Here is a 12,222-nt window from a genome sequence, read left to right as displayed (position 1 = left end):
TTATGAGGATGTTAGACTTTGTCCAGAATTTGAGTATTTCTCCTGATTTGTTTGTGGGGCAGTTATATGACAATAAGCATTCATCCTGATTCGCTTGAGGAAAGTTTTTATGTCTTCATGTTAATCTTTTTGTGTGTGTGGATTTGTTGCACCAGGGCAGCAGTGCACTTTAATCCACTTTCATGGTACAAACCTAAATTTTCAGTATGCACTTGAGTCTCTCCCACAAGATACTGACAGTGTTGAGGAGACCACAGAATACATCAAAAAATACCAGCTTCAATTTTTAACAAACAGATGTTTATTGATAAGTTAAACAATTATGTCTATAATGCTTTCTCAATATGCAAGGATTCCTAGAAAACCCAACAGAATGCTTTAAAAACCATATGCAATGCTTGTACACTTAAGATTTCTCTCAAACTCTCAAGACATTATATATATGGTCTTGAAACTGCTACAAGTCACAAGACTCAAATTATAACCTCTTTCAGCTACAATTCTGAACCCTCTCTGCCTGAAATTGAAAAAAGACCAAAAAGACCAAGATTGTATCAAAAGGTGTTTTTTTTTTTTTAAAAATGGAAAACATTAAAAATACTCATTGTGAAGTATGTCTTTTCTGTATCTATTCTTTAAAACTAGTATGAAAAAACATTGTAAATAAAAAGGAACAATTATTTATGTAGTTATATTAAAAGTTGGTAGTACATTTGAAGAGAGAAAGGGCTGCTTATAAGACTAGCTACAACCCACCAGGAAGTTTTGTGCAAGCTCCATTGAAATGAATGGGTATGGAATGGAATCTGAGCTCTTGCATAGCTGCCATTCATGCAAACAGAGCTTGTTCAAAAGAACTTCCTAATCAATTGTGTACCATACTTCCTTTACTATACAGCATGATCTCAAACACTGCCATGAAACATTTAATAGTTTAACATTTATTTCATGAAGAGTAAAATAAAATTTAAGATTTATGTGCAACATTACATAAATTTGACTCTACCTTTTTCACAATATTGTTGATTTCTGTAGCATCATTCTTTGGCAAAAACAGGCAGTTTCAGTGCTGCTGTAGCTCAAACCTTCAACTAAAGTTGATCTAAAGCAGGCAATTCAATGCTGGAAAGATTTAAAATTTGACAATGTACATGTTTTACACATCTTGTTTACATGACTTATGAACTACAGCAGTTAATATACTCATATCAACTTTAAAGGAAAAACTAATTGTATAGGATTTAAGAATTCAGAATATAATTTCTTGATAATGCACTAACTAGCACAACAGTGTATGCTGCATTATCGGCCACAAATATTAGTAAGGTCAGTGGATTTAAGGCCTTTAAAAGGTATGTGGTAAAATGAATAACCCAATACCCACCTCAATTATCACTCAATAAATGGGCAGTAAATAATTAGACATATCTTTGCCACCTTTTGACTCCTCTACATGAATGAGGCCTTATTACTTGCAGAATTCTGTCCCTCAGATTATAAAGTACAAAGACAAATTACTAAGAAGGGAAGGGTGTCAGTAGCGTAAGAAATTCAGTACATTTTAAAATGGTCCCTGGGATTCCCTTTGGCAGGGTCATAACAGCACCAGCATTTTTTATCTCTCTTTGCCATTTGTATTTACAATTTGTTGCATTAAAGGATTCACTTTTCTCTCTCCAAACATCAGAATACAGAGACTAGTGAAGTCTCCAAATAATAATTTTAGTAAGAACTGGAGATGATAAAGGTCACTTTTAAACAGTAGCACCATTTTCTCTTCCTGAGCTTATTCCAGCTGCCTTTTTGAGCACACTCAAGAGGCAAGATATTATCCTACTAATAAGCCTTAAAGCTCTTCCAATGTGTGTACCGCTCTCAAATGTTTGAGCAAATGACAGCCCCATACATTTTCAATCACATTTACTATTAAGACACTATTGAGATCTAGGGGTTCACAGAATCACAGTAGTCCAATGCCCAGAATATAATTAAGGTAGCATGAATTAGAAAAGGCGTGCTTGACACAGCGAAGGTTTTTCTATGTGATTAGACACATACAAATTCCCAGGAAATTTGGGAAAACATTGAGACAGATGTTCAAAAGAAGGTTTTGTCCCCCTCTTTAAACCAAAGGTTGCTACCCTCCAGCCCTCCAGATGTGGCTGGACCACAACTCCCATCATCCCTCACTATTGGCCAAGCTAGCTGGACCTGATGGGGACTGGAGTCCAATAGGATAGCCACCCCAGCTTTAAACACAGAAGCTGAATTCATTATACTAAAGCCAGGTGTCACTAAGCTCTGGTGTGAAAAAAAAGTGGGCTTCTCCTAATTGGCTATATTTAGCCAATTTCTCTTATTAAGCTGCTTGGGACGTCAGTGATGCTTTCTGCCTCAGAACACTCAACCTTACTAACACTGGTATGTGCAGCTCCAATATATGTAAGTACAGCAACCAGCACTATACAGCTCACCAAGGCCTACAAAAATTACTAGGGAAAGGAATAAATAAGGAACTAAATAATCTGAGTGAGATAAAACAGGAAAGGTGATATCTGTTGGTTCAAACCTTGGTAGTGGAGAGAACTGCAAGAACTTTATTGCTCTGAAAGTTGGAATTCTTCTGTCACTGCCATCTCCAATTATCAGGAAACGTTAAATGAAAGCAGCTGTTGCCGTTAATACAATAGCCAAAGCATGAGAGCATTTCCAAGGAAGGCAACACTGTCACTACAAATGCATCTTTTATTTTACCTATTAAGTTACCTTGAATTTTTTTTTACTGCAACATATCCATCTAGATACCATAGCTAACTTAGCAGGATGTTTTTACTTAAATGATTTCCAGTAATTAATTTTAATCTGAGACATTTGCATGTATTAACTTTAAAAGGAAGTGAACGTGTCTATCCACCTAAGAAGCCATCTGAAGCATGCTTGCCCTTGGATAAGTGATTAAAAATTGTGCAATTCTAGGCATATTTACTCAGAATTGAATCCCATTTTATTCTATGGGCCTTACATCAAGGTAAGAGTGCATAGGATTGCATGCTTTGTGTGACTCAGGAGTTATGACCCAACAGTTTCCTCTTGGAACATTAGTCCTCTCATATATGAGGAGCTTTTAAAAAGCTAGTTCTGATTATGGTGATGAAGGAATCTCTAAAGTGGACTTTGGCACGCATGGGAAAGACATGGTCTTCACGCTTAAGTTTAGTTAGGAGTTAAAAATGCAGTTTTCAAGAACCCAGATATTACAATGAGTAAAAAATGCTTTGTCCCCTTGTAATTTCTACCCATAATTACATTTAAAAATAATTACATCAAAACATATTTAGGGATGAAGTCTGTGATCTAAGAAGTGATGGATCAAAAAAAGTTGTAAATAAATGCTGAACATTCCCATTTTTTTCAGGATAAGGTTACTTTACAATACACATCATTAATTAATTTCTTAAATCCTGCTTTTTACTTCATTAGATCACAGTTTTAAATAGATTACAAGTTGTACAGGCATACCCCGCTTTAACGTATGCAATGGGACCAGAACGTGTATGTAAAGTGAAAATGTACTTAAAGTGAAGCAATTATCTATGCATGTACTGCACTGCAATTGCCACTAGATGGCAGCGGCGTCATGCCATTAAGTGTCCGTATTGTGAAGCGCGCGTACGTTAAGCGGAGTATGGTGGCATATGAAGCATGTATGTTATAGCGAGGCGACGTTAAGTGAAGCGACGTTAAGCGGGGTATGCCTGTATTTATTTTACAGCTCTTGCAAAAAAAGAAAACTTTTCAGACTTATTAGGATACCTATAGGCAGACTTGCACTGTTCTGAATATTTTATTAGATGCATTCACTCCCAGAGTGGCTCATAACTGCTAATTGCACCAGCGCTTACAGTGTCTCGCATCCCAGTCAAATTTTCAGATTCCACATCATGTGACCCAGTGATTCATAAAGGTGCCTTTCATTAATAGCATAAATAAATATTTCTATACTCACAAATCCTTTTCATCCACAATCTACATTTGCAATAATTTACTATGAGGATATAATATAGAAAAAGAAACTCTTGACCTGATGTCATTCCCATCCATGACAACATCTTCATCCTAGTCAAGTTTAAAGTTCCATTTTGTAATTCTATCTATGCATTTGGTTTATTTGCGAACAAAAAATGGGGATCAATGTCTGTGAGGACTGTAACATGTCAGCATCAGTCTTACTGCAAGAACCGCATAAGGAAAATAGAAAAAAGGCTTTTTGCCTTGTACAAAGAGGTATTTTGCATTTTACAGAGAGAATACAAAATATCTGCACGATAGACCGTTCATAATTTAACCTTTTTTAAAAAACCAATTATGTTTAACAGTTATCCATAACTTGAGTTCCAGAGTAAGGTACCAGTTCTGACTTAATGTCTTCCTCCAGGCTGTCTTAATTCAGATAATGTAAATTAAAAAATTTAAAAAAATCTTTAAACATACAGTTTCATATGAGAGTAAGTAGTATCCTAACCATCACTGTTAGGATAGGTAGTACACAGATTTATTTTGCCATTCCCTAAACTGCTGGACTTGTAACAGAAGCTGCTTCACACCGAGAATTCTCTAGTTGGACAGCAGAAAGGAGCCAGAAGAGTCAACAGGTACAGGAGGACACACACCCAACAGGAAGCCATCTTAATCCAGAATATTGACCATGTTCCAGCAAAGAATTTTTCAATTGCAGCATTTTCATAACTAAAAAGATGAAAGTAATAAATGGAGGTTAATGGGCTTGCTGGCACTTTGGTGATACTCGTTCTAAAAGGCTGGTAAGACAAGACTTCATTTTGCAGAAGCCATGCTGAGAAAAGGGAAGAGGTACAATTCTAAATAAATAAATTCCTCTTCAGCCAGGCTTGTTTTTCTGTATTTAATCATTCTAGCTAAGCAGTGCAACCCTATGCATATATACCCAGAAGTAAATTTTCTGTGGTCAGTGAGGCTTGCTTCAGGTAAGGGTGAACAGGCTTGCACTGTTAATCATGCTTTATATCAATTTACCTGGACCAGGAATTAGGCTGATGAGTTTTGTAATTTCCACCCCCACCCCTACTGCCCCTGAAATCTTTTTTTTTAAATGGTGTTACATTGGCTAACCTTCAGTCCTCTGGTAAGGAATCTGTTTTTAATAAGTTGTTTATTTTTATTCTGATAATGAACACCATCCAATGCCACTGATTTGTTAATTTGTTGTACAACAATTAGCTCCAGCACTTTACCCACTGTTGGCTGTATGTGACATAGGTCCTCAGACCACAATCCCCAAAACCATAGTTCAAATGCTGCAGTGTTTTGACATGTTCAGATGCATGCCAGATTTATCATTATCCAAATCAAGGCAAGTCAACTTCATCACAGATGAGTTCTCCACTAGCAGTAGCCCAGCTGAGACACAGCGATGCCAGAACCCTGCCAGCACTGCTGGGGATGGCCAGTCCAGCGAATGGAGTGCTCCCCTGGGTCCCAATTCCCATGATAGTTCCACCATCTAATAGACTGGTGCAGTAAAAAAAATTACAATTATGACCTCTAAGCACTGCTTATTCCCTGGTAGGCCTCTTCATGGGAGCCAGCTCTTCCCATCTGGCTCCCATGAACAGCTCCTGACAGAGCTGGTGCTCAGCTGGGCCAGCAGCTCCCAAGCAACAAGTGGATGCCATGGAACTTTCCACTAGCTTCCCATCATTTGGATTGCTTTGTAAGCCAGTATGCTACACCAGCTTGGTGCTAAAGCCCTTTATTCTGAGAAGGTGACTTACTGAAACCAGTGGGTAACAGTCATCATCACATAGAGAGAAGCCAAGAAGAAAACAAAGTGGAAGTAGGCATAGCTGTACACAGTTCCTTTCTTTTCATCATAAATTACTCTCTGGCCACCCTTTCTGCCAACAGGTTCTTCAACATCAGCTGTGTAAACCAAACACAAAAGAGAAATATTAAGATATATTAAATATTAAAATATTTAGGCCTAACTTGCTAACACCACTCACTCACTTTGAACAAAGTTAACAATTCGTTAATAGGCAAAAAACCTTGAACTTTAAGAATGCACTTATAGCCCACGATATTTCTATCAAACTTTAAAGAGCAGGGAAATTTGGCAGCTATAGTGAATGCACCAGGGGAGCAGGGGACCTGACCTCCTCTCTGAGATATTGTACTGCTCTACAAATTTGTAAAAATGCAAACACAATTTGGGTTGGTCTTTCACAGTCCAATCCACTTCCTGTATAGCTTGGAAGCATTTGGTAACGTGCCTCTGAGCATATGGTGAATGGTTGGGTAGGTGGGCACTAACCTGAGGGAAAGGCCTTTTCCTTTCCAAAAGGAAAACATTATTAACAGTATCATTATTTTTCAAGGTTTCCCTGACCTTTTTATTTTATAGCAGACACATATAGTCTCCCATCCAAATTTAAACCAAAGCTGTCCCTTGCTACATCCAAAGCAGACATGTATTCCACTTTAAACAGGCACTGCTTCCTCCAAAGAATTCAGGGAAGTGTATTTTGTGAAGGCTACTGGGAATTGTTAGGAGATATCCTATAGTATTTCCCTCCCAGAGGTAGAAAAGGGGCTGACAGTTAAACCCCACTGGAGCTCTGTCAGGGGTAAAGGTGTCTCAACTCCCTTCACAAACTACACTTCCCTGTATTCTTTGGGGAAAGCCATGACTGTTTAGGGTAGAATAAATGTCTGGCATGTGTGTGGCTTCCTGATTAGCCAAGCCAAACAGCTGTGAGTCTGGTTTTTAGAACACTGACAGTTGGACTCCAGTCATAGACTCCAGTTTTGAATTTCAAAATTGAAATTCATGCAAAAAATCATACATTTTTTAAAGCTTTTAAACTGCAAAAGATGAAGGTCAGAGTATGGTGCAAGGTCAGTAATGGCATTTCAGGTCAGGTAATCTGTGAACATGGCTGATTTCTAAAAGTCCAACTGGGTCTGGATGTTTTTACTCTTGTTTTATGATTTGAACTCTAGATTCTCTCTTGAGTGTTGTATTATTATTGTTATTGTTGTTATTATTATTTCCATTTATAGACCGCTTACTATCTAAAAGATCTCAAAGCGGTTTACAGTAGAATACACAAGGTACAATAAAAACATATCAAATTAATTTACAAAGTAAAATATATAAACAATATGTTTTGTGTATTGCCAAGCATTTCTGAGTTCAGGACTATACATTTTGTAAGATTTTGTTCTGAAATGAGCTTATGGGAAGCAGCAGAATGGCATGGGACATATTTTCAATTTAACGTGGTGGAATGTGAAAAATCCATCCCAGCTATAGTGTACAGCCACTCTCGTTGCTGTATAATCGGCATGCCACTTCAGGAAATGTACTAGTCTTTCGAACCAAACCAGAACACAAACTTTCAATAACCACTTAGTGAAGTCTTGGGAAATTAGTTATACTCAAAATGGACATTCCTAAGGAAGGTAGGCAAAGCTGCACTGGCCTAGATATTCTGGACTAAGAATTAAGATACTGAATGGAGTCTAGGGAAAGATCACCTTTAATTTAGAAGGATTCTTGCTCTTGCTCTTTGTTACAGAGAAAAACAAGATAAGACAGGACCTTTTCTTGTTGCTGTGACTGTGAAATGTTCTGCCCCACAATATCTGTTTGGCTCCTTCTTGATAGCAATAGACAAAAGTGAAGATCTTCCCATTCTGGCAGGGCTTTGGCCCACTGAATATGTGAGTTTAGTTTTGCTCACTGAGGGTAACTGGTGTATTTTATCTGCCACTCTGTCTTGGTCTTTTGTGATATTCATTGCTGTACTTATTAAATATTGTCTTTAATTATTGCTGATGGTTTATTACTTTAATATTGGTTGTACACTGTTTTGGTCAGTTTTTATCTGGAAAAGCAGTAAAGGCTCTTAAAATAAAATAATAAATCCAAGATTATACTGGTGTTTATCTAGCAGTGTCATGGGGAGGGAAGCAATTTTTGGCAACTCCCCTTGCCCAAACTTGCTGCAGAGGGTTGGGGGATCCTCCAAAGCAGATATGGGGGGGGGAGCAGGGAGGAAGAGGAACTGCTGAAAACTGCTTCCCTCCCTATTCCACTGACAGAAGCCTTATTGTCAGCGGGATGGTATCCACTGGTATCCAGTGAAACCTTATTTATCTGCAGTTATCTAGGGTTATCATAGTTTTATTGTACCAGCAGGTTCCTGAGCTTCCCATTATTAATTTGCTCTTGCCCTCTGGAATGTAGGAAGCTGTCATATTAAGTCAGACTATTGGTCTGTCTAGCTAGTATGGTCTACATTGACTGGCAAGAGCTCTCTAGGGCCGGGTGGGGAACATAGAGCTCTCCAGATGTTCAGCCAGGGTTGATGGGAGTTGGAGTTCAGTAACATCTGGAGGGCCACAGATTCCCCACCTCTGCTTTAGAGTTTCAGATAGGGATCTTTGTCAGCCTGAACTGAACTGGCAAAGATTAAACCTGGGACCTTTTGTATACAAAGTGTGTGCTCTTCTACTGAGCTACAGCCCTTCTCTGCTTGAAGCATTTGTCCATGTTACAGTAACAAGAACTCCCAGTGTCTAGCACTCAACTCATCTTCCTGGGCTCAATGCTGCACCCTAAGTTACTGTTTGTACTCAGGAACAGATTTCAGAGAAGAGAATATAAGCAAACAGCATAGTTAATGGATAGAATATGTATGAATTGTAGTTTTTGCCAGGAAAATGTTTATGATCTGTGACCCAATATAGGTCATTCCCTTCCTTCCCAGCAAAACCTGCAACTGATTCATGTGCATGCCGTTTGTAGAATGGTGCCATTCACACATTTTGTACTCCACTATCTGGACTTATGGAAACCATTGCCTGGCACTGTATGAAGAGATGCTATGATTACGTGAGTGCCTATCAAAGACTCTCTAGTTATGGCTCAATCCACAAAAGCAACCTTTTCTAATACACTGAGAACACAGCTCAGCAATCCAAGGTTGGAAATTTCTCATACAGTTGAAGTTCTGCATAAATATGACAGTTGTCATGAAACTTTACACATTCATACCACACATAGTTCTCCATTAAGGAGCACTTGCATACTATAAATATCACAAAACAAAAATAGGGAAATTCATGACAACACTGGATGGAGCAGCTGTAATGCGCTCACACTCTTTCCACTCTCCAGCATGAGTTACTGGAAGATAAAACTACTGAGAGTGAAGAACACAACATCAAAATGAAAATGGGTATGATATAAACAGAATGAGTTCTGTTCTGTTGCCAGAGGAATATAATCTATTACTATTATTTCTGGGGGGAAATATACCACACCAACATCTAGCATGAAAAATAAAATCCATGCCATTTTCCATCCACAGATATGCTCTCTTTTACAAGCAATGCCTGTAATTAACATCCCTGCGGTTATAACTTTTATTTTACATTGCATGTCTCTCTTCTGTGTAGTTATATATATACTTTACCCACATCACAGCAAATCTAAAAAATAAAAATAGCCATACTTTGAGAAAATGGAATAAAATTACAAGTTTCAAGAAAATGTTTTCCATAATATCTATGCACCTTTGGTTTTAAGAGTGTTTTACATTCAAGGTTTCTTAAAATGCTTCCTGAGAGCCAGTGTGGTACTGGGTGACCTTGGGCCAGCCACTGCCTCTCAGCCTCAGAGGAAGGCAATGGTAAACCCCCTCTGAATACCGCTTGCCATGAAAATCCTATTCATAGGGTCGCCATAAGTCGGGATCGACTTGAAGGTAGTCCATTTCCATTTCAAAATGCTGCCATATGCTCTCATTTGGAGCATGGAGTCTTTAGCTTAGGCGTGGGGAAACTTTTCTGGCCAGAGGGACAGAATTTCTCCTCACTCCGGTAGAACAAATCTGACAGATGGCTGGGTCCACCCACCTGACAATCACCTGACATCACTATGACATCAGATGATGCTGCACTTTGAAGACCCAGTTCTTGGGACTTCAAAGTGCAGTGCAGGGCTGTTTGCAAAAGGGTTTTCAATGACATCAGGTATAAGGCAGGTGGCTGTACCATGCCCAAAATAGCTTGGTGGCCCAATGGGGAGGCCTGATGGACGTTTGGCCTGTGGGTCAGGGTTCCCAACACCTGCTTTAGCTCTGAGAGCAGAATATGTCACACAACTATTTGTATTACACACAGTCTTAGGTTTACTCACTCACTCTTTCTAGTCCTGGGATCATTCAGCTGCTGCCATTTACAAAATGTAGGAAGTTCTCTGAGCAAATCTGGGTAGAAACAATTCAACTACCTCATACTGTCTCTATCCATCAAAGAGAAGTGAAGAACTGGATTCCCGCACACACACTCAGAAGTGTCAGCCAGCCTTCCTATCTAGACTTGTATCCCTCACCTCATCGTAGAAGGCACGTACTGCATAGAGAGAAAACTCTACTCTAATGTCACAAAAGTAGATAAAAAAGTAAAAAGTGCTCTACAGATACAAGCAACCAACTTTGTTTTTCAAAGTAATGCATATCAGTATGGAAGTAAAGTTGTATGATGGAATGAATTCTTACCATCTGCATCTGGAGTACAGCAGAAACAGCAGCGAGCTACCTACAGCACAAATACAGAAATAAGATAATTTACCAGGACAGAAATGAACACAAGTATGAACAACCCAAAAGGAAAAACTTTAACAAAAAAATTGTTTTGCAGCATGAATATGAGCTTTCCATTTTTTAAAAAAACCTCAAATTTATACGATTAGGGATTTAGTTGAGTTTATAATAATTATGGCAGGAATATAGGAATTTATAGAGAAAAAGTACTGCACATGCTAATTTTAAACTCACAGATTATCAGGGAAACACAGTACAATGAAATAGTTAAAAACTGATCAAGTATTTTCGATTCCTCCTGAGATTAAGTGAACAAAATAAATTGAGAAGTACATTTATTTAAAGATACAAAAAAATCCATGTTGCCATTTTCTAAGCATAAATTATTAGTTTTTATATGTAACACATGACTGTTGTTTTATTTACTATTAACCTACATTAAAAACTGATTTTCTTTGGACCACATTGTTGAACGCAATCTGACAGATATAAAATGTTTTCAACTAATTTTATCGAGGCAGGAAAGTGAATTCTGTGCATAGTTATGCATAACTGTTTCTTTGTGTCTTCAAATTTTAAAACTTGTGACAATTGCTTTAGGTTTTTGCCTTCCAATTCTTCAAGACAGTAACTTACATGGTTACATTTATCAGACATTCAAGCCCTGCAAATCCTTGAGAGATCCAATTAGCAATGTTGCCATGCAGGCCAACAGCTCTCCATAATGTGGGTAACAGTCTAGTTCAGATGTAAGAAAGGCTTCCTATTTAACAGATGCAGCTGGAGAATTATGTTTACATTTCTAATCAGGAGACAAAAGCCCCTCTGTCATGGGGAAGAATGAGGCACACAATTAGCTGCCTGCTATTACCCTTTTCTTTATGTTTCTATGCAATGGTTTGTGTAGTATTCTTTAAGAGCAAATGATCTAAAAGTAATTCTATTGTAGCACACTATGGTACAGCAGTTCAGAGCTCTCTCATGCAACTCAGAATCTCTTTCCAGACAGAATCCATCTGTGTTGTCTCTCGATCGGCAAAAGAATAATCAACACACTCAAGAATGCTTCCTGACAGCGCTGCCTGCAAGTGACAGGTGTGCTAAATCACATGTCCAACATTGCAGGCTGCTGCTGGTCCAAATGAACTAGCTGAATAATTACTGGCAGCATGGTGATGGCAAGGACTGCTATATTTGTGCCAAAACCCCACCCTAGGAAGTGTCACCACTTTAAAGTAATTTCTTTGCAGCCAATGGCACAATTACAATGGCTGGAGGAGCCACCATCTGTAATTATCCTAACTTCAAATGCAAAACTGAGATGTAGGCAGCCAGCACACAATAAAAATGAACTTTTTGCATACTAATATTTAATATGGATCAGAGCAGGTTGGATACCTGAAACATATTTGACATACACTGGGAACAACTGAGACAATGAGCTGGTCCACATGTCACATTAAACCATAGTTATGTAATTTTAAAACAACCTTGGCTTCTCAATCATGGTTTGTTTGAGGGAAACAAATCACAAGTGATACTTTGCATGTAACCAGTTTGTTTCCTCCACAGT

General features: G+C 38.3%; 1 protein-coding gene across 3 annotated transcripts in view; it reads right to left on the bottom strand.

Annotated features, from left to right (window-relative positions):
• Window positions 1-278: 278 nt before the first annotated feature.
• Window positions 279-12,222, bottom strand: part of SERINC5 (serine incorporator 5) — a 55,214-nt gene continuing 43,270 nt past the window's right edge. For all 3 annotated transcript variants that reach the window (XM_061619756.1, XM_061619764.1, XM_061619745.1), the window contains 3 exons: window positions 10,605-10,644; window positions 5,811-5,958; window positions 279-4,746 (listed from right to left, as the gene is read on the bottom strand). In XM_061619756.1, coding sequence (XP_061475740.1) covers window positions 4,599-4,746; window positions 5,811-5,958; window positions 10,605-10,644 — 336 coding nt within the window. In that variant the 3' untranslated portion in view covers window positions 279-4,598. The remainder of the gene's footprint in view (window positions 4,747-5,810; window positions 5,959-10,604; window positions 10,645-12,222) is intronic.

This window comes from Rhineura floridana, chromosome 1, assembly GCF_030035675.1.
Source record: "Rhineura floridana isolate rRhiFlo1 chromosome 1, rRhiFlo1.hap2, whole genome shotgun sequence".
Lineage (NCBI taxonomy): Eukaryota > Metazoa > Chordata > Lepidosauria > Squamata > Rhineuridae > Rhineura > Rhineura floridana.
The sequence above is the reverse complement of the archived record's forward strand: the minus strand, read 5'-3'. Positions and strand labels throughout refer to the sequence as shown.